Genomic DNA, 26,769 nt, shown 5'->3' on the forward strand with positions numbered 1-26,769 from the left:
GATGGCTGCTATGTTGTATTTTAAGTGCTTTAGAAATAAATTGGTATGGTATTTATAAGACTGAGTTTAATGCAGCTCCTCGGACTGAAGAAGTCTTATGGATTAAAGATGAAACGTTCCAACAAGTTTTTTTTTTAATCTGTCCAGAGGACCTGACTTAACTTTGTTAGATAGCCTCAGTATTGCTCACAGGTAATCCTTCTAGGTAGTATGATGAAATGAAGCCATTATGAGCCATGTTGAATTCCCCTCTGGCACCAGTAATGCATACATCTATTTATTTACCTATCAAACATTTTTATAAACTCTTCTAAATAAAGTGTATCTTTTAGACGAGCAAGAATGAGATGTTGGTCCCATCTCCTGCTCTCTCAGGGTGTTCTCCTGTGTAGTCCATTTCTTCTGAGTGTTCAAATGCAGCTCAGATCAAAAATGCAGTTACTTCTCTGCTTTGTTCTTGTTTAAAAACACCATTATGTGATTGTTATCCACAACTTATATTTTCACTAGTTTGCAGCTTACAAGCATTACTTTTTATTTCATAATACATTTACTTCTGTATTCAGATGTTTCCCACTAATAATTGTAAATTTGCAATACACAAGCATATTATACCTTGTCCAAGATTAACCGTACCTTGTCGTACAATTCTCTTTCTGTTTCTCATGTTTTTGAAGGTTGATCTGAGGAAATCTTTACCGTTTATTGATTTGATTTGTAAATGTCCTATTTGATCATCAGTCCAAGATATCAGTCAAAAGTGAGGACGTGTACTGGTTACTTTGCTTTGTCCACGACTCTATGGCTTGACTTAACTGTCCCTTTGGGAGAACTAAAGGACCCACATATATTTATCAAGATCATCTGCAATGATCATGATCACCGTGGGCTGCTTGAGACAAGTTTTGTCCCAAGTCCAGTCCTGCACAAACTCATGAAAAAATGTTTTATTGCTTATAAACATGAATATAATACTTTCCACAGTGCACTGTTAAGCAAATAAATGAATGAATGAATAAAATCACCATGATTGCTGTCATGCATGAAATCAAGCGTGCAGGACCCGGACAGACTGAAGATCATGCACAGACCATGCACGTCCAGCATTTAGACAAACGTCCTAATGGGGCAGCACAGGCAGACCAGAGAAAAGCAAGACATATGGAAACTTACTAACTGTTTTTGATCCTTGTGGAAGAGAACAGCCTGAGACTGATTTGTTTGAGCCCTGGCGCTTGGACGGGTCAAGGTTGACCCTGATTCCATAACGAAGGGAAGCAGAAGATAAAGATGAAGAAAAAGAGGGTTAGGAGCAGGGAGCTGGGGAAGGAGGTGCGTAAAGAGAATACATTTCAGGAGCCAGTTGTGAAAAAAGACTGCAGCAGGAGAGCTGATCAGCAAGGGTAAAGCTGACGTTTGATAAGATTAGACATGTAATTATGATGACCGGGCAGGAGAGGAGAGCTGTAGATAATCCACGGTCACAGAAAAACGGGCTTGGCAATAGGCCTGGCTGGAAAAAAACGTTTGACAAACATGGACTGGGCTCAAGCTGAAAGACAGAATTTTCTTCAAATAATCTATATATTTTATATCATGCAGTTGATTTTAGATGTTTTGTTTAAATTCCACTTATTTACAGTGAGACAGTTTACGACATAAGTTATCTCGGAGCACTACACCAAAATAATGTCCAAACCGTTGTTTAAAACGGATCCAGCTTCAAATCCAGTCCAATAAAACAATACATTCACATTGAGTACATTATAAAATGCTAACTTGTAAAGTTGTCTTAAAAAACAAAACAATGCAACAACTCTACACTTCGGTGCAATTACCCAATCACAGAAGTGACACTGGAAGGAAAACCTTCCAGAACCGGAACTATGTTCAGGATGAGAAGCCTTCTGCCTCGATCGGCTGGAGGGTTGACTTCCTTACGAAGGGCTGACAGACCTTATAAAAACATTTCTATGAAGAAACGTTGAGCGTTCTCTGGACGTTCGTAGTTTCTTCATTAAGATGACCATCATCGGCATTCCTTAAACCCAGCCTCCCCTCTTCTTTTTACAGCAATCTGTGAGAGCAGCGGCTGGAGATAAAACTCAGCTGGATTTATAGATGGGAGCATATGTTGATCTAAAACCTGTAGATACTTTAGATAATGTAGATAATGTCTCCGATACTTGTTGTTAAATGTAATAGTGGATTAATTACTGTTACAGTACGCCAGTGTCGTACCAAGTCTTTTTCTGGACTGGAATGAACAGGGAATGTAAGTAAACCTTAATGTTTTGGGTGAAAGATATTGAAGTGTGTAGGAGTTGCACTGTGTATAAAAACAGGTTGATCTTTTTGCTTGTCCGAGATGACGCAAAGTTACATATGCTGGTGAGCCTAGAAAGCAATATAATCCACGACCAGGTGCAAAGTTGAGCCAACACTCCAACAAGTTAAAGAAACTATACTTTGAGCAGTATAAAAACTAGATAGCATGGTTTCCTCAAATGACTAAGGCAGTTGGTTTACATTTATATACAGTGACATGACAACCTAGTTTTCCATAGTGACCCATGCAGCCAAATGGAAGTTGGTACTAGGGCTGCAACAACGAATCGATAAAATTGATAAAAATCGATTATTAAAAGTGTTGGCAACAAATGTCATCATTGATTCGTTGTGTCATGGGATTAAACGTCTCTCACGGCGCTGCAGAGCCGTTTTGTTCACCTGCAGAGCATTGTCAATGCTGGCTGACTGAATAAAGTTTGAAAAAAAAACTGCAGAGTGAGTTGAATGGAGCGAGGCAGAGCAGAGGCTGTTTTCAAAGGAAATTAAGTAAATTTTACAAATGACCGACTCTGAAGACTTGTGTCAAACAGTTTTCTCTAAGTGTGGGAGCACTTTATGCTTCACAAAGATAAAAACTGCAACATGCAGCTTTGAAAAGTGACTAAACAACACGGGAGAACCACGGAGATGAAACGTAAACATGTGGGATTCACGAGGAGGAGGAAGGAGCTGAACAGCTGATACAGCTCGTCTCACTCCCAGCTCATGTGTTGCAGGTGAGTCTCTACAATATTCTACATTTGTTCTGTTTCAAGAGAGAAAACGTAACGTCAGTCTCTCTGGAGCTGAAGCTGTTTGTTTGTTTGTTTGTTTTGTTGATTAATGACGGCAATAGAGATCGTGTGTGTCACTTTTTATTTAATTTAATTGGTACAAGCAGTGTTTAAATGTGATTTATAAATAAATCTAACACAAAGATAATAATTTAATGATTAAGCTTCAACTTTTAATTTGTCAGAGTCAGAGTCAGTCAGAGTCAGAGTTTCTTTATTGTCATTCGCACCTCATGTGGTACATGTGGTGGAGCGAAATTATGTACACAGGGTCCCAGTTACATCCAACAATAAAATGTATAAGAAAAACAGTAATAACATCTAAGATATGAACTAAGAAAAACATCAACTAAATATACACTAAGCACTCATAACATAAAAAAAAACAAATGACCGACTCTGACTTTGCCGACAAAGTCTGAAGACACTGCATTGTATGGCAGGACGATTTGCATTTAAACAGGAATTAAAGTAATTTATTACATCTACTCAAATGTGTGTAATTAAGTATTTTATGTGTGTGCCCTGTGTTTGATTAATCTTTGCCTTACTTACTTGCCTTCACTTAACACTAAGTGAAACAAGGCATTTCTTGAGTTGCTGTAAATTATGCTATAAAACATATTTACTGTCTCATTCCAGAAAACAACAACAACATCCTTCATGATGGACAGACATCATGGACACCACAGCAGCAGCTGTCTTCACTGAAACATCCTTAAATGATCGTCACTGACATGAGGCCTCTGTCCATGGTTGAAGACGAAGGCTTCACTACAATAATCCACACTTTTAATCCAGGTTACAATAATCCACACTTTTAATCCAGGTTGCACTCTTCCCTCAAGGACACATTTTACAAAGTAGCTACATATTGTGCAGGTATAAAGTATACATTTGTATATATTTTTGTGTACATTGTTTTTTATTTAAGCTATTTGACAAACTTTTTTAATTTTTTTATTATTCAATATTTTACAAACAGAATAGTCAAATAGCAACCTGTTTTTTTGTGCGAATTGCTGTCAGTCACATCTTCAATTTTGGAATAAAGAGGTGGAAATTAAAACGTTTATTTTTGCTGATTCATCGATTAATCGTAAAAAAAAAAAATAACCGACAGATTAATTGATTATAAAAATAATCGTTAGTTGCAGCCCTAGTCGGTACATCACTTATTTTTCTCAGTTGTCATGCTCACAACAAGGATGGATGAACAGAGGACATTTCCAATTCCCCTCTTCGCTTTGAGACGAGGGACAAAAAACTAGAGCAAAATGCAGCAAGTGGCACCGATGTAAATGTCATACACTCACATTACATGTACCAGTAGCTATTCCCTCACCCCCACCCATTGTGAAGTCGAATTACAAACAAGAAGTGGCTCCAATAGAAAAATACCTCAAGTGTGAGGAAGTCATCAATTTTCAATTGGATTCTGAGGAAAAAAAAAATCGGTGAGACGAGTAAAGCTAGACACAAACTGAGCCAACAGTTTCAGGTGTCACCAGTGCCGTGATCATGCTGGAACCTTCAGCTCAGACTCAAGTTCAAATTTAAGCAATAAATAAATAACCTGTGTCATTCACAGAAAGATCACAGACACTGGCTGGTGATGTTTCATGGCTTACTACAACAGGAAGTACAAACGCCACAAACAACAAGCCTTCACACTCTGTACAGCTGCTCTGAAGTTTACCTGCGAGTGAGTTTTGAGGTTAGCTTGGTGAAGAGGTTGGAAGTCGCCCTGGTGCGGGCATGGGGCAGCGGGCTGGCTTCATGGTGGGACAGGGTGGGTGATGTGGGTGGTGCAGAGTAAACCAGAGGGCCACGATCCCTTAGCTGTCCCCCATGAAACGTGCTGCGGACTGTTGAGCCTCGTGTCAGGCGGCATCGGTCTGAAGAGGAGGATGAGGAGGAGGCTGCTCCAGCTCCAGAGATGCTGAGTGTGGAGGGAGAAGCTGCAGGCATGCGATGGCCCAGAGAGCTGCAGAGAACAATTTCATCTTTACTTCACTTACACATCATATTTTTTTCAAAAACTGTGAAATATTTTTCAGCCAAGTACCCCCAATCAGCACAAAGTATTTGGTTTGTAAAAACAAATAAAACACATTGCCGTGCAACCCGGGGCTGAGAAACAAAAGTTACGGCTGTAACTAAGGTTCTATGAATCCCGGATGACTGCCAGAGGCGGTGTTTAAAACACTGAATGATCATTCTTGAGCATGCGTAGGTCCAGAATTTTATGCCAACATAGTCACGTGTGACGCCCCGGACACCGGTGAGTCTATATAAGCACGTGACAACTGTAACCCAGTCCCTTAATCTTCTCGCAAAATGCGATGATTCCGAGAGACCGAGCACTCTGGCGGTCATCCGGGATTCATAGAACCGTAGTTACAGCCATAACTTTCATTCTATTTCATCCCTACTGACCGCCAGAGGCAGTGCTTAAAGCACTGGATGACGATTGCCAACAGAGTCCTGAGGAAAAACACCCACAAGAAGAAACAAAATTTAAGTGTCCACCTTACTGAGACGAAGATGGTTGCTGTGATAGGATCCCTTCCAACGGGTGAAAGGCAGCCAGGTTTACCCTGTAGAACCTGGCAAAGGTATTTGGGGATGACCAGGAGACTGCTGCACATATCGCCTACAGAGTGACCCCATTCATAGCGGCCCAAGACATGCTAACGCTCCTGGTGGAATGGCATTGTACCCCTACAGGTGGTTGGTGGCCCTGTAGAGTGTAGGCCTGTTCGACTACGTCCATAATTCAGCGCGCAAGGCGCTGCTTTGAAAGGGCCTGCCCTTTGCGAGGCCCTGCATAGCAAATGAACATATTATCAGACTTCCGCAGAGAAGCTGTCCGTCGGATGTACGCTTCCAGTGCCCGAACAGGGCAGCAAGGATCGTCAGCACCATCTGCATCGAAGCGAGCAAGCTGGAGAGGCAGAGAGTGGATCGCAGATGAGGCCACCTTAGGGAGGAACGCTACGTTAGGCCAGAATGTAACACCCGAACCAGCTGGGTTCCAACGGCAACAGTGCTTGTGAACAGACAGCGCATGTAGTTCACTTACTCCTTTGGCCGAAGCCATGGCCAAGAGAAACGCGGTCTTCTTAGACAAGCACTCAAGGCTCACATCCGTCAAGGGCTCAAACGGAGCAGACCACAGGGTAGTGAGGACCAGCGAGAGGTCCCACACAGGTACGACGAGGCATGTGGGGGGGGGGGGGGGTGCCGACGTCTGGCGCCTCTCAGAAACAAGGACACATCCTTGTTACGACCTACTGTCTCCCGACCCACCATCATACTGCCAGCACGAGATGGCAGTAACATAAACTTTCAGGGTGGATGGAGAACGGCCCTGAGAAAATATCGCCTGAAGGAAAGTAAGAATAACAGAAAGAGGACAGTGTACAGGGTCCTCGTGTCTGGCACGACACAATTTGCTGAAGACCTTCCACTTATGTGTGTACACCAGTCATGTGGAAGGGGCCCTGGCGTTATTCATTGTATATGCGACCTCCCCGTCATACTCTGAGAAGGTAATGGCGGGCCCTACAGCGGCCAAGCCTAGAGCCGGCGGCGATTGGGATTGGGGTGCATAAGCTGACCCCCCAACTGTGGCAGGAGGTCCTTCCTGTGGGGTAGAGGCATTGAAGAGCTGCAACAGAGCCTGTGCAGCAGTGGAAACCAAGTTCTCCTGGGCCCGAGGGGAGCCACTAGGAGGACTTGATGCCCCTCTTGAAGAAATCTCAGGAGTGTTGGGCCTATCAGGGGAAGCGGCGGAAAAGCATACAGCAGCACCCTGGGCCAGTCGTGTGCCAGTGCGTCCTGACCCAGGGCACTGGCACTGCTTGCCAGAGAAAACCAAAGCGGGCAGTGTGTTGTCTCTTGAGATGCAAACAGGTCCACAGCTGCCTTGCCATACCTCTCCCAAATTACCCTCACCACCTCCGGATGAAGCCTCCACTCCCCAGGTGGTGGGCATACCCGAGACAGAAAATCGGCCGGCCTATTCCGCACTCCTAGAATGTGGGCTGTCCTCAGGCTGGCAAAGAGGGGGACTGCCCACAGTAAGTTTCTGGGTCAGCAGCAGCAATGTCAGCCTCTGTGTTCCCCCTTGATGGTTGACATAAAAACACAGAAGTATTGTCTGACTGCACCAGGACATGCTTCCCGTACAGGTCTGGGAGGAAGCGTTTTAGGGCCAGCCGCACAGCATCCAGCTCCAAGGCATTGATGTACCTCGCCTTTTGCTGTGGAGACCACGTTCCTTGGGCAATCTGTCACTGCCACGATACCCCCCCCCCTCCCCCAACCTGTGGTGGATGCATCGGTACAAACAACTTCCCTCTGAGACGGCAGAGAGCCCAGTGGGACCCTCTCGTCACTGAGCCAGTGACGCAAGGCATTGAGGGGACACCAGCTACCTCCTGCGGCGGTGCACTGCACGAGTCAGATCCAGCCGCAGGCTGTTGAGCTGCACCTGTAGAGGACGCAGAGACAACAGCCCCAGAGGTACCACTTTGGAGGCAGCAGTCAGCTTGCCTAACAGGTGAAGGTACGCAATGAAGGGGGGGTGTCCAGCTGGGTAGGAAGGCGGGCAGCATCTGCAAAATCTCGCTGACATGTTGTAGTGACGAGCAAGCCACCATGGTGAGGGAATTCATCGTAGTTCCCAGGAACGTGACCTCCTGAGAGAATTAGGTTGCTCTTCTGCCAGTTCACAGGAAGACCCAATAGGTCTATGTGATCGAGCACCATCTGTGTGTCTGCAGCTGCCTGAGCTTGTGTTGGCGCACAGAATCGTTCAAGTAGGGCAGGATCTTCAACCCCTTGACCTGCAAAGGGTACAGGGCTGCTGCCACACACCAGGTGAACACACGGGGGGACAGAGAAAGACAGAATGGAATAACTCTGAATTGAAAATACTTGCCCTGAAATGCAAAGCAGAGAAACTGCCAATGGTGCTGCGCAATCGGTACATGAAAGTATGCATCCTTCAAGTCGACCAAGGTGAACCATTTGCCTGGACAGACTGCCTGGAGTGCATCTCTGATGCTCAACATGTGGAAAGGAATAGTTTTTAAAAACACATTCAGGCCTCTCAGGTCCAAAATTGGCCATAGTTCACCAGTCTTTTTGGGGACAAAAAAATAACTTTGAGTAAAAGCCCCCTGGATCCCACAGGGGGTCAACAGGCACTATAGTAGCCTTGGCCAGCAAGGCGTCTATTTCGTGGTTCAGTGCCTGAGCTTTCACCTGGTCGCTAATGACCATCATTCTGACCTGACCAGGAACGGGAGGGCAGCGGCGAAACTGTAGCACATAGCCCCGAGATAGTGTTGACACAAATCGGGCGCGAGAGGGGCCCAGCGGTTGAGCTGAAATGGGGTAAAGTGTCCCACTGCCTGCTTCCAAATGTCATTTCTGAGCTCCCCTGCCTTTAGGAGGGCAGGAGGGATGCCGGGAGGGCTGCCCGCATTGAAAAGGGATGGGAGGCAGATCTCTGGGCGGAGCCCATTGGCTATGAGCAGGCCCTGCAGCAGGCCCTGCAGCAGGCCGCGGCTGCCCCATGGAGGGTGTAGGTGGGGCTGGATAAATGTGTGAGGAGGACGCAGAGGCACCTCCAGCAGAACACCGAGAGCGTCGGCAATGAAGGCCAGACAATTGCTGTCTGGTATGGGTGGCCTGGGCTGAACGTTCCAAGGCTGCAAGTGCAACAAACCAAACAGCTCTCCAGGAACCACAGGAAGACTCATCAGGGTCCTTCTACAGGGCTCAGTCAGGGGAGACTGTGCCAGCCAAACCTGGCGATGTACCTGGACGAGGATAGATAACACACGACCAATCTCCCTTGAAAAAAGACCAAAGGCATGAAGGGAAGCATCCATCAGGCCTTGAGTAGGTGCATCAACCACAAAGCCTTCCAAGGAGGTCAAGAGGCCCAGTAACAAATTCGACAGCAAGTTACTCAGTCAACCCAATCGAGACCCCGATTCATAAGCTCTACAGAGCAGGTAATCTGTGACCCGGCACTTAGGATGAGGGCACCTGGCATTAGTCCTCAAAGCCTCATCCGGAGCCACAATGAGGGATGGCAGGTTCAACAGAAGGCATATGGCCCAAGCCAAACTGGGGCGCATCCTGCATGGCTACCAGGGCCCTGCCATCTGCGATCGGTTGTGAGAAAGCCTTAGTATCCATCCAGCAGGCATGTACCTCCTTTATGTATTCAGCCGAAGGGGGAGCCGTCAAGGATGACCTAGCAGAAGGATGTTTAAAGAAAGCACTGGAAGCAGCGGGTTGGCTCTGTGGGACATCCAGGTGCAACCGAGCAAGAGCAGTTCTCAAAGCACCCACTATGGAACCGTCCTCTGGCTGAGAGCAGGAGGAGATGTGCGAACTGGCAGTCAACACACACGAGCCAGACTCAAACTACTCTTGAAAATCAGTTCCGGATGCTGCCAGGGAGATAGCATCCTCTTCAAAAGCAGAGGCCCCTGAGCCCATGTTCTGACCCCAGTCAGACCTGCGTTGTCCCCTTCCCTCAGGGACTCGAGCAGCGCCTTCATCTGTTCCAGCTCAGAGGTGAGATGGACCACCTGCCCAGATAGTCCCTCTGAGCCCCTGGAGCTTTTTTTGGTCCTCTTTTGTGGAGGCCCCAAGGCCTCTAGGGCCACACGCTTTACAGGCTGGCTCGCAGTCTCAGAATCAGCTAAACAAGCTGCCCGCAAGGACAAGGGCAGAACGTAACAGTTGAAGAAGGCCACTTCCGTCACAGCCTCCCTCAGATGATCTGGCCCCAAACAAGAGGGGCACAGATCATATCCATCCTCTAACTGGAGAGGGGCCAAACAGGCTCTGCAGCACTGCACATCCAGCATCTTTCGGCTCACAAGACTAGAAGTGTCAGGTCGAGCAGGAAACACCACTCTCGACGCTGGAGTCGATGAGCGAATGGACCAGGGAACCCGGTCGAGCAGAAAATGCCACCAGGGGTTCCCCAACTGCTAGCTTATAAAAGCAGCCAGAAGTGCTACGACTGCTGTAGGCAGTCGCAGGTAAAAAATGCAACACGAACACGGTTGCAATTAAAGAAAAGGAGGCAAGCCAAACACGGCTGCACAGCTCAAGAAAAAATGCAAGCACATAAAATGGCTGCAGTGTAACAAAATCAAGTCAAGCCGAACACAGCTGTAACTATGTAAATGAAAAAGTGAGTACGAAAAACGGCTGCAATGTAACAAATAAAGTCAAGCTGAACACAGCTGTAACTATGTAAATGAAAAGCAAGCACAAAACCAGCTGCAATGTAACAAACAGAAGTAGACGCAGCTGTACAATAGGAGCAGGAGCTTGAACAGGTAAAGGTGGGCAAAGCCAAACACGGCCGCTACACCCGCAATTGAAAACAAAGCAAGCAGGAACGCGGCTGCAATGCTTTCTGTAAACTAAGGAAAAAACGGCTAAACGCTGTACTTCCAGCCAATAAGGAAACCCGATGCAGCTAGCGAACGCGCTACCGCTGGGTCAACAGAAACAAAACAACTTACCAGTTGAAGTACAATCGTTTAGAGGATACCAGCTTGCGCAGCCTCTGGAGGGAGAGGCAGTCCTGCAGCTCCAACCGTAGTCTCGAGGCTACCAGCGTCAAGCAGAAAAAGTAAACCTCTTACCACCTGCATGCGAGAGGATGAAAGAGACTGGGCTACCGTTGTCACGTGCTTATATAGACTCACCGGTGTCCCGGGCGTCACACGTGACTATGTTGGCATAAAATTCTCAACCTGCGCATGCGCAAGAATAATCATTCAGTGCTTTAAGCACCGCCTCTGGCGGTCAGTAGGGATGAAATAGAACTAACAATAACTAATCATCACTGTAAGTGCCTTTTGTGGGGAAAATAAAGGTTTGATCACCAACTGAAACTGGGATATTATTTAAAGAATGTAAATGGGCTGTACTTGTATAGCGCTTTTCATCAAGATACTCAAAGCTCTTTACAACACAATCTATGGCCTCATTTATCCATTCATACAGCACGCTACTATTTCTGTACAAAGAATAATCAGAGCTTTATCACATTCATACACTGATGGGACACACATCCGAGACAAGGAGGGGTTCAGTGTCTTGCCCAGGGTCACTCCATGTGACTGCTGGTGGATTTGAACCCCCAACTCTCCCAGTGGAGGATGGCTGCTCTAACCACTCATGCCTCCCTTGCTCCTTCACAGCAATCAGCCCTGATCATATTCACACCTAGTTCATGCCTGTACCTCAAGTCTTGTTTTGGATTACAACCTCACGCCTGATTTCTGGATTATCGCTTTGCCCGCTCCTTGACCTGATTTGAATTACTCTCTCTGCCCACGGTAACGAACTCTGCTTCTGTTTATACTACTACGCCTCTCAGATTACGTTTTTGGATTTATTTATTTGGAACTCTGATCTACTGTTTGACCTCCGATACATCTCTCGGACCACGCTCTTGGACTTGCATGTGTATATACTTTGCAGTTTTTAACTTACCACGGGGCTTCAGGGTACGGATCCCCAGCAACAAACGAGGGACTACTGTACAACTATTTTACAGTATGTATGCTTGGATGATATTTTTCAACAGACTGAACATGTTTCAAGTACTCCCCCCCCCCCCCCCCCCCAGCAGCTCTACCAGTTGCGCCACCGTGCTGCCTAGTATCATAACTTGAACCCCAAATTCCAAACCCCCCAAAAATATATCATATAATCAAACTGCTTTTATTTGTAAAAAAAAAAAGAAAGAAATGCAATTATTATTATAGCTGCCTACAAATGTCCCATATTGCTATAACAATATAATCTAACTTTGACACTGCAGGTCTTAATGAACTAAGATTTAAACTGCACAATGTTAATAAGAAAATCACTGATACTTGGATCAATTCACATCGCCCTACCTCACTGATGAAAAAGTCATAATATACAGTATGTGTCCAATTTAGTAGCACAAACCAGCCGGTCAAAGCAGATGACCGCTTGTCCTGAGCTGGTTCTGCTGGAGGTTTCCTCCTGTTAAAAGGGAGTTTTTCTTTCCACTGTCTCCACTGTGCTTGCTCAGGAGGGGAGACTGCAACAAAGCCAAGATTCAACTTGTCTGCTGGATTCCTTAGATAGAGAACTTTACTAATCGGCTTTTTTATGTATGCGAATGTTCCTGTAAAGTCCCAGAGACAACTTTGTTGTGACTTGGCGCTTTATAAATAAACTGAATGAATATAAAAAAGATAGAAAAAAGTTTTAGGCCACATTTGTCTGCAGTGTGAACATAACCTTAGTTTTCTAAAACTGGAGTTTAGTCCATGCTAAGACCTAACAAAATGTAAGTTTTGTTATTTAAACATTTTTAATATTTATGGTTTTAGTTGTTTTGCATTAGTTCTGAGAACACATTGTACATCCAGGTAAACAGGTAGTTGTAAAAAAAAAAAGAGCTACTCCTAATTCAGTGTGAATATTTTGGTTTACTGGCTGAGTTTCTCCACATCACTGTCCTTCCAGCAGCTTCCTGCTTTATGAGCAAGCTCACTCTGAGGATGGGTACGTAACGGTGAGAAAGATGGCGAGCCTTCAGAAACTGAAGTGTTCAGAAACAATTAACAAGTTTTACAATCCAACAAACAAACAACTGACTTGATTCATTCAAATATCAGTTGAATTGGAGTGAAACAATCCATTTGTTTTGGAGCCAAATATTTTTGTAACCCCTTAAGTTCATAGTTCGGCAGATGCAGCGCTATCATCACTGAAAGACTTCTAATTTACACTCAACACAAAATTGTACCTATTTTCTTTGCCATTCTGCAGCAGAGAGTGCCTGTCAACGCCTGAGCGATCTGTGCACACATACGTGTTCCGACGTGTCATGGTGCTCCCAGGGATGTTATTCTGCACAAAAAAGAAGTTTGGCACACTGTGAAGACTTCTAAACATGGATGGCTGCAGAGAGCATCCACTGTGTAAAATAAAGTAGAACAGAACAAAGTTTGAGTAAACTAATAATGAGAAAACTCTCATTCAAATGAAAAGGCCAAAAAAAAAACAAACAGCTGCTGTTTGTCTAAAAATGAACACATTTACCGTAATTTCTGGACTATACGCCGCTACTATTTTAACACTCTTTGAACACCGCGGCTTATACAATGCTGCAGGTAATTTATGGATTTTTTTTTTGAAGGGCTATGATGAGCTTCCTTCCATCAAAACATTTGGCCTCGTCACACCTGGGTGCTCACATAGCTGCTCAATACACCTGTCTCTTGGGGGGTGGGTCCTTGTGGCTCAATGAGGCTACTTGTATAAATAAAGGTAAAAAAAACCCAGACCAATGAAATTCCAGTTTGCCCCCTCCCTGGGGCACAACGAGGTATTTGCAGTCACTCGGCATCAGTGTGAATCGTGCATTAATGTGGCACTCTGAGCTCGGTGGGAGACTTGGATGACTGGCGGCGAGAAATCGTTTACCAAAACTGTCCACATGCACAGAGCAACTTTTGCTCAAGTCAAGAGTTTTTACCCCCCTGACAGCGGAGCAGGGTAAGAAAAATCCTCCATCTACTGGTTTCCAAAGGCTGCTGTGTGATGAAGAGGACAGCCCAAGCTCATGGGCGCAGGAGGAAGACGAGGATAGCAATCAACGACTTCCTGGTAGGCTACTGTATTTATTTTTTAACCAGCTGTGTTACAGGCAATGTAAAAAATAAACTGTATGTATTTTTGTATGTTACCGATACACATTTAATCAAAAGTTTAAAAAATATTTCAGTGTAAATATTTCATGTTACAATGTGGACACCCGCAGCTTATAGACAAGTGCGGCCTATATATGCACAAATTATTATAATTTTTTTAAAATTCAGTGGGCGAAGTAAAGGTGAGCTCATTAGTCCAGAAGTTACGGTACTTTTTAAAAACTATTTATAGGTATATGTTTACTGTGTGGAATCATCCAAAACCAGTGTCCTGACTAATCAGAAGTTCTGAAACCCAAAGCTTGTTGCTTGTCGTGAGATCCACTTAGTCGGACTCGTTGCTCACTGACCGTGGTGGCGATCATGTCCTTGCGGCGGTCAGGGATCTCCGACTTGTTGGGGTTGTTGGCACTGCTGACCATTGGGCTGGAGGGAGGCAGGCTGTGGCTCCCCATCACACTGCAGCTGGCTTTACGTGACGGCATCCTGCCCTCCCGCAGCTCCCGGTCACCTGTGCTGGTCGGGCTCCTCTTCGGGTGCATGACGGGCATGGAAGGTCCGCCTTTGTTGTGGAGGACAGCATAGCACAGACACAGAGACTCATATAAGGAATATTCTGTGGATTCAGCGGGAGTCCTCACACTAGTTCAAATACATTGAGTATTTGTAAAACTTGGCTAAAATTTCTATTTTTCTATCATTGAAACTGCCATTTATTTTAATATCACCTGCTGCCAAAAGGAAACAAGTGGATTAAAATGTATTTGTCTGTCTGTTCTGGAAAAATCTCCTTTCTCATTTAATGGATTTTGATGAAAGTCTCAAAGTATTCATTAGATGCAAATCTGCAATTGAACACCTTAGTTCTTTATGGTGGCCAGAGGGTGAATTCCAATTCAAGATGGCCGCCACAGTTAATCTAACAATCACAAACTAATCTGACATCCTCTGAGAGTTAACAGATTGTGTGAGAGCTTTAAATCATAGCCATCAACTATCACTGCCAACTCTGTCCTTTTTTTGGTCTGTCAGCAAAATTTCTCATGAACCAATTAAAATATTTTAATAAATCTGTACAAAGTAATCATTAGGTGTACATCTATAATTGCTTAACTTTTGAGGTCATTCTAATATATAATGGCCACCACCACTAACTTACCTCACAAAACTGATTATGACTCCGTTAATTTCACAAATATTCAGCCCAAATTTGGCATTAGTGGCTGAAAATTATTGCCAACATATAATCTGAGCACTCCACATTGTGCAAGATTGTTGCCTAAAATAACTGCTTGAGATAACTGTTTCAATGCAGTGAAATATCTCAAACCACTCGACAAATTTTAATAAAACACTTAAAAATAATCATTCATCAGCCATTGCATTTAAAACTTAACCTATGGAGTCGGCACAATTCAAGATGGCAGCGCAGCACAAAGTGACCTTAGCCAACACAACAATGGCTACACCTTTTACAGATACAGCTTTAAAAGGGACTAAGCTAATTTGTTGTGCTAGTAGCTGAGCGTCATCCTGAGCAAATACTCAAAGCACTAATGGATCATACATCATTTGGGGGATTTGACCAAATCAGCTTGAAGTCCATCATTTCACAACATAAAATTATCTTGGTGTAAAACTCTGGCACAAAAGGAGGTGAGGGAAATTATTTACTTTAATACTACTAGTTCTTCAACGGCCAAGCCCAGAGTGAAGTCAGATAAGAGACTCACAGAAGTCGCTGTGTCGTCGCTGCCTGTGATACGTGGAGGAACTGCGCTGGGTCTTGCTATGTGAGGAGGAGGTGGAGGAGGAGGAACCAGTGGCTGACGAGTGCTTGGTGGTCCCATTGGTGATGGGGCTTGGTCGAACTCTTGCCAAAGACAGGCTGCTAGCCGTGCGGGCATCACTGCTTTCCTATAATGTCCCAGAGACATTGAACAGAAAGTTGTACCTCACAAAGAGATGGATACATTTGATGAAGAACAAAATGGCGTGTTGTCAAGAACAAATATTCAAATCAGAAAACAGAAGCGACTGAAGAACCTAAAAACAATCAAAAATGCTGTAGGCTCTTGGTCTTCTCATTTAAAACTTGTCTTTGTAGAAAAGATCCATGTTTTTCCTTCCAATTTTATTTTGCAACATATTTTACTCCATCGCCCCTCAAATACAGAGCTACATCTAAAGAACTAGAATACAGAAGTCCCTCGTTTATCGCGGGGGATCCGTACTCTGAAGCCCCGCGATGATTGAAAAACTGTGAAGTAGGAATAGTAGTACAAGTAGTAAGTAGTAGTTTATTTTAGTGTGTATGTGTGTGTGTATATATATATATATATATATATATAAAAGCTCTAAAAGAGCACATAATGATTTCAGCTCTCCGCCTCCTCTCTGTCACGGCTGCACTATGCGCTCTCAGCCACGCCCACTTCTCTGCTGCAGAACGGAGATCCACAGAGTGCTAAATTATTTTAAATATTTAATGCTAAATAAAAATTCCATGCCAATCATGTGGCTCATCCATCAATCAGCCAATTGTGCATCATGTCTAATCTTATTTTGAAAAAATGCGATTGAGTGAGTTCGCGAAAAACGGATCGTGATGTAGCGAGGGACTAAATGTTTTGTGAAAAAGTTCAATATTTTTGTCAGTCATTTCATAAAGTGAAACTCACATATTTCATAGGTTTATTACACATAGAATTAAATATTCCAAGACTTTATTCCTTGTAATTTTGATTATCATGACTTACAAATAATGAAAACCCCAAATTCATCCATCCCTATGTCCATCCATCCATCTACCCGTCCGACCGTCCATCCATCCATCCATCCATCCATCCATCCATTATCTTCCACTTATTCTGAAGTTGGATCTCGGTGACAGCTTCTTGAGCAAGCAGGCCCAGATATCTCCTTCCACTGCCAGCTCTTCTGGGGGTATTCCAAGGTATTCCCAGACCAAGTGAAAGACATAGTCTCTCCAGCATGTCCTGGGTCTTCCCTGGGGTCTCCTCCCAGTGGGACATGCCAAAAGTACTTCCCTAGGGAGGTGCCTAGGAAGCATCCTTACCAGATGCCCGAACCACCTCAATTGGCTCCTTTTGATGTGGAGGAGCAGCAGTTCCGACTCCCGAGTCTCTCCCGGATAACTGAACTTCTCACCCTATCTCTAAGGGAGAGTCCAGCTACCCTATGGAGGAAACTCATTTCAACCGCCTGTATCCACGGTCTCATTCTGTCGGTCACTACTACGGGGCGGCTGTGGTTGAGTGGTTAGAGCAGTCAGGCTCCATTGTGAGAGTTGGAGGTTCGGTTCAATTCCAGCAGCAGTCACGTGCTGAAGTCACATGCGAATGACAATAACCTTGACTTGAAATGGCTCTTGGCCTTGAAGTCGTTGTTCTTGGTTGCATACTATCTGGGTATAGAACTAAACCTTACAAGTCTACAGTAACTTTAACTTTTACTGAGATGTTTGAAAATTACTCAGAGTTTTATTTGTTTGCAGGTACCCCCAAACAAAGACTAAACAGATGGATCACAAATGATAATCCCGGTTAAAAAAATAGTATAACAAAACATTTCTTGAACATTTTCTCCTTAAGATATTTATTTTCCTAATCACAGGATTTAAGTTGCTGTCTTTTGTAAAAATTATATGGAAACATTTATTGAGCTAACTGGCTGATCACATAAAGAATAAATTATTCATAAATAATCTGTATCTGTTTTTGTTTTACCTCAAGATTTAAAAAGTTTTTGTTCATTAACAGCTGCTACGCCAGATGCTGCCATTACAGAAAACTTGGGGTTTTCGGTTTCATTTATAAATGATGTAAAAAGCCCTTTGCTTGTTTGAGTAATGAATTTTTATAAATTAGGAATTTTAGATTTTTACAGAAGCTTTTTTCTTTATTTATTCAGACCTGCAAAACAATAAGAACAGCTTCCAAACATTTTAAAGACGGCAAATTCAACAAATTCTGTTTATTTTCCATTTCTTCTCAAACATTTCTATCAAAACCACAAATAACTTTTTCTCTAGTTTGAGCTACTAAAACTTTTCTCATGGCGCACACAACACAAGCTGCTCATTTTTAGCCGTGGCTGCTTCTGACTCGTCAGTTTTTTCTTGTTCCTTTTTCTTCTTCCAACACATCTTGAAAGACAATGTTTCTTTGCTGCTTAATGCTATTTTTCCTTGTAATAAACTTGAATTTGGTTAAAGTCTTACTCCTAAAGAAACTTTAGAAGTTAATCCAGTGCTACTGCCAATGAATATAAACAATAAAAAGTGGATCTCTGAAACTCACGTCGCCTTTTCGTCCGAGCAGTAAGTAGGTGGCTGTGACCTCGTTGTACTTCTGATTGAGCAGAGAATCTTTGATTTCATCTGGAGTGAAGCCCATCCCGACCATCACCTCTGAGTCAGACACAGCACCAACAACAACAGGTCATGAAAGAGGCCAAACATCCGGGATCCTGACTTCTGTCATCAGGTGTGATAAGACAAACAGGCCAGCTCACCGATACGAGTCGGATCACTGTAGTCCTCCACAGGTTCAATATGAGGCTTCAGCTCGTCCCCCTCATACCCTGTGTTGATCCATTTATCCTTCATGACTTGCTGCAGGGACACAGACAAACATCACCTGACGTTTTTTGGTTTCTTTGTGTCCTGTCTAGTAGAGTTGCATTCGGGCCTAATAAATCTGTCCTGGACTGGATCGAGCCCGTAGTAGTTTTCCGAGCCCTACCCGGACCCAACGGATTACCGGTAATAAGAGGGCCGAATCCAGGAAAAAAATAAAATAAAATAAATTAAGCTTTTACTGCTTTTGTAAGCAAACAGTTTGACATGATGGTTTTAAAAACATAATGAAAGGAAGCTATAAGATTTATTTTTATTATTAACCTACCAAATGGATATTAACATACAAAACAAATAGCCTAAAAAAATCAACTGTAAAGATAGGCTATTATACAGATGGACAAAAATATTTTTAGAGCAAAATTATTTGGAAAAATATATAACAAGGCTATTTTAATTGAATGAGTTGCTCGCTTCAGCTTTTGTAGATGCTGCTACTTCCTTCACTGCAGGTGACAGCAGGTGCGGAGACGCGTCCAGCCGGTGATCAGCTGATTGATCCATCCATTCATCCATCTGTTATCTTTAACCACTTCTTCCTTTTTGGGTAGCGGGGGTCACTGGTGCCCATGTCCAGCAGTCACTGCGAAAGGTGGGGTACACCCTGGACAGGTCTCAAATCCATTTTAACCGGCGAGTCAGCAGACGCACTCAGCCGGTGACGGGTTGTCCATCTGAGCTTAACGTGACTTTTTAAAACCTCTTTAATCCGGCTGGTCGGGCCTGCCTCCCCCTCAACAAGTACATTTAACACAATTTTATATTGTGCATTCTTATTTAGTTTTCTTTGTGCTGTATGATTCGCAAAACCGCAGAAGCCTGAGCCCACATGCACAATTATTGAGCAATGCACCAGTGATCTCTTCCACAGTCTAATTAACGGCTGCACTGTTCTTTCTTTCTTCATCCTCTCATTTTATTTGTGCTGTGTGATTCGTGAAATTGCATCAAAGCCCGAGACCAGCCCGGCTCGCACATTAATCACATTAATCACATTATAACGGCACGGACCAGCCCTAATCCGGGTCGGTCTGGGCCAGGATTCAGGTTCGGGTTAGAGATGACCGCTCTACTGTGCGGCATTGTGGCACTCAGAATTGTTGTTGGAGTGTAAAGGTGAGGTCCAACAGATTTACTTTCATAAGTGGAGCATTACGGCTGGCCATAATGCTCCACTTGATATATAAATAAACTTTATTAGAATTTGCTTTGGGTTTGTTTCAGATGTAATGGACACAGGGATGAAAAACAAAGAAGAAAAGAAAGGCAGAAACGTGGGAGAAGGGTTAAAAGGGAAAGAAGGAGATAAGAGTAGAGGAGAGTGATGTACAGAGAGAACACAAATCAACATTACTATAGTCTGTCTCTAGACCTGCGGAAAGAGATAAAAGAAAACAACAAACAACATATGCATAAATTCAAAAAGCGTTCAATACAAAAAAAACATATGCATATATAATGATACTTATAACATCATTGGGAAGTATTGTATATGGTACATGGTAATGGTAGCATCCATCCAACTAAGGTTCCTCAAAAGAGACGGAACATCCTCAGAGACATTACATCTCTTCTATCCCTCTCTCTACTAAATCTACAGTTCAGGTCAACATCCTGACCACCCCTGGTTCCATACTGTATGATAATTAACTATCTGTGTTAATTCACCCTCTCTCCTGGGAAGAGACAGACTTGATGTCTCCGAAGAGAAGTACAAACTTTACCATACTAAAATTAATGAGGTTGCCATAGTAACAATGGAAGTAACACACTGTTTTACAGTATTGTGTCAGGAATCAAACTTGCATTTGCTAAAAGAATGGTGTTTATGAAAAACAAGGTGTCACCATGTTTAACAAAAGCTATTGTGTTCCCCTCCGAGACTTGAGTGAAGGGTATAATTAATGTATGCAGTCGGTTCACACCCACGGGTGCATAACTGCATCTGACTGGCCAAGATTACGGACACGACCACTTAGGTGTTTTCACACTAGATAGTCCGGTAGACTCGGTTCGGTTCGGGACCAATATTCATGACCTTTTGTTTACATTTGAGCTGGTGCGTTTGCATTCACACTGCACTGTGCAGTCGAGTCAACCTGTTCCCCTGCTCGCCTGTGGGGGCGCTGCACCAAGAACTACTGAAAGAAACGACACAAAAACCTCTGAAGACACGTTTCTTCTTCTTCTGGAAATAAAAATAAAAACGAAGTGGCATCAAGTTTTAGCAGTTTTAGGAGTTATATTTTGTCATTTTTCAAAAATGGACTCATCATGAGCAGAAGATGAGACAGAAGACCATGGAGAATATTATTTTTCACACAAGGCAGCTGACTACTCCATATAAGGTCAGAGAAATGCGTGTTTGTTTGTCCTGTGGAGCGGTCCGGTCTGTGTACATTCACACTGTACTCGAACCGCGCTGGAGTTCGCTTTTACTGGACCGAGACCTAGGTTTTAGCCCGGGCCAGAGTTCACCTTTTTGTTCCGTGACAGAGTTCGATGGTGCGTTCACACCTCCCCAAACGAACCGGACTTTCTAGGAAAACGAGCTAGAGTTCGATTAAAGCGGATTAACAGGGCTAGTGTGAATGCACCCTCAGTGTGTCAAGGTAAGCTGACACGTCAGGTAGTTGTTGATGAGGATAGTTGCAGAGAAGAACTCTCTGGAGAGAGCAGTCTCATGATGGAAGAAATTGTCCGAAGCTGGTAGACGTGGGCCGTCTGGGACTCCGATCCAATCAGCTGAGAAATGGAGAGAAGTCCTTAACTTGCTCGGACAGCCTGAGAATGATACCTGAATCAGACATGGCCCTGGGGGAAAACAACCCTCTGGTAACCGTATGGACCTCCGGCTTTTGTATCATATCCGCCGTGGTAATGAGAAATGGACATCTTCCTGGTAAGACAAACGTCTTCCTTCTGATGAGAAAACAACTAAGTGCCAACTAAGTTTAGACATAATTTAGTTAACGAATATGAGATAAAGTTTACCTCAATTTTAACGTAAAACCTTTGTCCAAATTGAATACCTCTTCTCAAAGTCTTTATTATTTACATAATTCACTTTCTGAAATAATACTATTGGTTATTCATCCATATTTCATATTTGCTATAAGTATATATTGTCGTTATTCACAAGCTGACAATAAACGTTACAGAATTGTGTATTTAAATTATCAGATTCTTTGTCTTCTCTTCGAGTGAGAGGGATTACAAATGTTATAAGGACTCACATTAATGCTTTTGATTGAGGTGATCAACATTTATTATGTAACTCTGAGATCTGAATACTTTTTTAACAGGTGTTTATGCTAATGTTCAAAGGGTTTCCCCTACATAATACAAGATGTATTAATGGCCACTGCAACCCAACTGAGTGTGTATCTGATAAACCCCTGAATTTAAACATGTGTATGTATTTGTATGTGAGCATGCTTGTCACTATACAGTTTCTCCATAAGAATGTTCAATAGTGGGTGTGGGGACCCACAGATCCGTCCCCCCAGGACGTGATGATGACACAGGAAAACTGGAGCCACAGACACCCAGCGGCCCCCAAGTTCAGAGCCCCGGGCGACCCCCAGCAGCCACAATGCAGAGACTCAGGGTTTTAAGTTTGGGCTTGAAGACGTCACCTGAGTTTGAATAACAGGATGCAACTCGTGTCTTCATATGTGTGTGTTCACCTCAAGCGTGCAGCGTTTGGTGGGATTGAGCACCAGAAATCTGCGAAGGATGCCCTCGCAGTCGGTCGACATGTAGAAGGGCACACGGTACTTCCCTCTCAGCACACGCTCCCTCAGCTCCTGTTGGCGCCATCACAGGAAATAGAGAAGAATAACTGAATCCAACCAACACATGTGACTAATGTGCCAGTACTTTTAAATATGGAGCAGGTAACATAATGTAGATGACCAACAAAGAAAAATAGATGTGAAAATCTCAGATAAGTTCATTTATGGGTAGACGATTAGACTGCTATTGGATGGAGAAGGATTAGAATGTGTTGATGATCCACAAAACAGAGGGATAGTAGGATTGTCTATAGGGCCTTATAAGAAATAATATCCCACTTCATAAAAGCCTTCCACAACAAAAAGGTGTTACCTGGAAAAAAAAAATTGTCTAGAGACAAAACTGACAGAGTCTAAGTCAAGTCAAGTCAACTTTATTTATAGAGCACTACAGAGTCTAAGAGCAGAGTGTGTCAATATGCCGCATGTGCAAATTTTAAGAAATTGTTTGTGAAGACCCAAGCTTAGTCTGAGACTAAAATAATCATACATACAGTCTGAAACTGAAGCTTGCTGTCAACTCTAACAATGTAAGAGAATTTAAGCATGGAGAATATGCAAGAAAAAGTATAGTATCAAATCTGGATTTAAAAACTACCAGGAGTTCACAACAATGAACATAAACAAATAAGCAATAAACTTTCAAAAAGCTTAAATCACTCTGGTAAACTTTGATGTAAACACCAGAAGTGGAGGAGTAGTCACTGCTTCACCCTCTTTCATTTTTGCAACAACAAAATTAAAGAGTGTGAAGCAGAACAACTCAGAATCAAAGTTTCATCCTGCCTCAGCAATGCCAAATCACCACCTTCCAACATCAGTAGAGAGGAGAGGGATGCACTCACCACTCTTAGCAAGGACAAAAACATCATCATTCTCCCAGCAGACAAAGGAAGGTGCACAGTGATTTTGAACCAGAAAGACTATCATGAGAAAGTTATGACACTCCTTAGTGACTTAACCACTTATGAACCTCTGAAAAGAGATCCAGGAAGTGGTTACAAGAAGAAGTTAACAGATTGCCTGAAAAATTTGGAGCAGGACAAGGCTATTGACCGTTTTCTGTACCACAGACTGTACCCAGGGGAGGCCACACCTAGTCTGTATGGTTTACCTAAAATCCACAAACAAGGTGTACCTTTAAGACCTATTGTTAGCATGATTAACTCGGTCACTTACAATGTTTCCAAATATCTGGCGTCTGTACTCATCCCTTTAGTTGGCAGCTCAGAACACCACATACAGAACACCATGGACTTTGTGGACAAGGTGAGGGATGTCATCATGGAGACTGATGAAACAATGGTCTCTTTTGATGTCACATCACTCTTTACGTGCATTCCTGTTGATGATGCAGTAGAGGTGGTCAGTTTAAGATTAAAATCAGACACCACTCTGAGCAGCAGGACCACGCTTTCCACAGAACAACTGTGTCAACTCTTGAAAATGTGCCTGCAGTCAACCTACTTCACATGTGGGGAGCAATATTATAGGCAGAAACATGGGTGTGCTATGGGGTCTCCAGTTTCTCCTATTGTTGCCAACCTGTACATGGAGGAGGTAGAAAAGAGAGCCTTGACGTCCTTTTCAGGGACACCACCAAGTCATTGGTTCAGGTATGTTGATGACACCTGGGTTAAAATCAAATCTCAGGAAGTCCAACATTTTACTGACCACATCAACTCTGTGGATAAATACATCAAGTTCACACGAGAAGATGTAAAAAATGACAAGTTGGCTTTCTTGGACTGTGAGGTCTCGGTCTCTGATAGAGGACATTTGCAAACTGAGGTGTACCACAAACCCACCCACACAGACCAGTATTTGCAGTTTGACTCCCATCACCCTTTGGAGCACAAGTTAGGAGTCATCAGGACTCTGTACCACAGAGCAGACAGCGTCCCCACTAGCTCAGGAGCCAGGCAGAAGGAGAAATCCCACACAAGAAAGGCTCTAGCAATGTGGATATCCTAACTGGGCCTTCCTGAAAGCAGAGAAGAAACCCAAACAGGACTACAGTCAGCCATCAGGTGAAAAGGAGGAACCCAGACCCAGACCAGTGGTCATTCCATATGTTGAGGGAGTATCAGAGAAACTGAGACGTTTATTTCCTAAACATAACGTCCCAGTGGCTTTTAAACCCCAAAATACATTACGGCAAAGACTGGTTCATCCCAAAGATCCAGTCCCCCGGCACAAACAGAGTAATGTTGTGCATGTTGTTCAGTGTCAGGAGGGTGATCAGTCTTACATCGGGGAAACTAAACGGCCACTGGCCAAAAGGATGGACCAGCACAGAAGATCAACATCATCAGACCAGGACTCTGAGGTCTACACTCATCTCCAGGCCAGCGGTCACTCTTTCAGGGATGAAGATGTGCACATCCTGGACAGAGAGGAACGATGGTTTGAGAGAGGAGTAAAGGAGGCCATCTTTGTGAAAAGAAATCGTCCATCGTTAAACAGGGGTGGAGCCTCCTGGTTCAACTGTCCCCCTCTTACAATGCTGTGATTGCTATTATCACTCAGCCCTCTGTGAACAGTAAACAGCCATCAGGTGCTAATGATCCATTGTTAGGCTGATGGTCCTTCTTGAGCATGTGATCAGCTGGTTTTGGTTGTCAGCAGCAAAACTGGTTGATCCACTCTGAGAAGGTGCTATTTAAGAGACTGAGCTGAATACAGCTCCTCAGACTGAGGAAGTGTTTCGGATGAAAGATGAAACTTATCTAGATTATTTTTTTTTTTTATGTCCAGAGGACCAGACTGAACTTTTGTAGATTTTTCGACCTGGATTATTGAGCATGCATCAGGACATTCAATTAAAACACACTTGAGCAGTATACTGTACAGTTTTTTTTAATTTAATTTGTGGATTGATTCAGTCGTATTGAAAGGAAAAACAAGTGTAATTTACAATATCTATTAAAAACAAACAAAAAAAAACTTTAGCTATTTAACATTTTATAACTGTACACTATAAATTGATAGTGGATTATAGATCCATCCATCCATCCATTATCTTTACCCGCTTATTCCATTTTGGGTCGCTGGTGCCCATGTCCAGCAATCATGAGCGAGGGGTGGGGTACACCCTGGACGGGTCACAAGTCCATCACAGGGACGTGGATTATAGATATTTTCCCCCAAATTATGCAATTTCATTTTAAAGAAATTAGCACATTTATGTATTTTTCATGAGTAACAACTATTTACAGTATTTACAGTGATTCACAGCTTGAGACTGAATATTAAAAATGTGAAGGAACAAATTGTGATTTGTACATTTTATGATTCTTACTGCATTGATATAAACACAAGGATGAAGGTGTTGAAGTAAAACATGTCAGCAGACTCCTCCACACTTCTTCTGCAACACAGAAGCAGCAGTAAGCCTTGGTTGTAGAAGCTGTACTCCTGCAGAACATCTGTACTGCTCCCTGGCTCTGGCCTCTGAGAAGATGTTTCCAGTGACACTTGCAGAGACTGAAGATGTGAAGTGTGGACACAAAACACACGTTGGGAAGACTGCAGCATCAGAGGAAGAGCAGGGAAGTGTGGAGCAATGTGGTCCAGAATGATGCTACGCAGGACTTCTCAGGTGGGCACTGGTAAGACATCTGTGAGCCCTGTGGCACAGGACCACATCTGGATGGTACCAGCTCCAAACTTAGGACGAGCGATAAGTGGTTGGGACTTCAGCTGACGTAGTTTTTCTCCTGCTGTCACCCAGTGAGATTTAAAACAGATAACTGTTTTTAGCACATACATATAATACTTGTTATAACATATTTAGCTTTAAACAAGTAATAGATTCTAGTCTGAAGATGAGCTGAGACATCAGCAGAACAAAACAGACTGCTGCTACAACAACAGAAGACAAACTAACCAGTGAGCAGGAAGATGTTACTGTAAGCTCTCAGTACAGAAGTTGTCCATCGTACGTCAAAGTTCTTCAGCTGTCATAAATAAAGCATCTAGCTCTGACAACTACCTGTCCCTCGACAATATTTGACCTGTAGTTATGCAGAAGCACAATTTGAACATCAAGCATCATAACATCTTATAACTAACATCTAGTACGTTTTCTTTCACAAATTGTTATGGCAAACACACATCAGAATGTTAAAATATCATTTAAAAGTTTATACCACATCTGTCTCAAATACTCATAATAATTTAGCACACTAAATTAGGCTTTATTACGATGTTTATGTACTTCATATGTTGTAGCTAACGGTTAGCTCGCTAAGCTACATCTTTTCTTACCTTGATAGCTGTTGATATATTCTTCATGGAAGAACTTTTATCCTTTCTCAAGTATTTGGTTCGAGAATTCACCGCTGCGATTTCCTCCACATCAGCGAAAGAAAAGCCTGGCATTTGCATAGACTCGCGAAAGCCGGAAGTTACCCAGCACCTTGAGACGCTACTTCCGG

The 26,769-nt window shown here is 43.4% G+C and overlaps 1 protein-coding gene across 1 annotated transcript in view; it reads right to left on the reverse strand.

Annotated features, from left to right (window-relative positions):
* LOC119420725 (MAP/microtubule affinity-regulating kinase 4) overlaps positions 1-26,769 on the reverse strand; it is a 61,600-nt gene that overhangs the window by 8,699 nt on the left and 26,132 nt on the right. Inside the window, exons 8-15 of the mRNA XM_037688155.1 lie at positions 22,223-22,342; positions 18,410-18,509; positions 18,196-18,305; positions 15,607-15,790; positions 14,224-14,435; positions 12,967-13,070; positions 4,825-5,112; positions 1,174-1,256 (exon numbers count right to left, since the gene is read on the reverse strand). Of these exons, the coding sequence (XP_037544083.1) occupies positions 1,174-1,256; positions 4,825-5,112; positions 12,967-13,070; positions 14,224-14,435; positions 15,607-15,790; positions 18,196-18,305; positions 18,410-18,509; positions 22,223-22,342 (1,201 nt within the window). The remainder of the gene's footprint in view (positions 1-1,173; positions 1,257-4,824; positions 5,113-12,966; positions 13,071-14,223; positions 14,436-15,606; positions 15,791-18,195; positions 18,306-18,409; positions 18,510-22,222; positions 22,343-26,769) is intronic.

Source organism: Nematolebias whitei, chromosome 14 (assembly GCF_014905685.2).
Source record: "Nematolebias whitei isolate Nwh7 chromosome 14, NemWhi1, whole genome shotgun sequence".
Taxonomy (NCBI): Eukaryota; Metazoa; Chordata; class Actinopteri; order Cyprinodontiformes; family Rivulidae; genus Nematolebias; species Nematolebias whitei.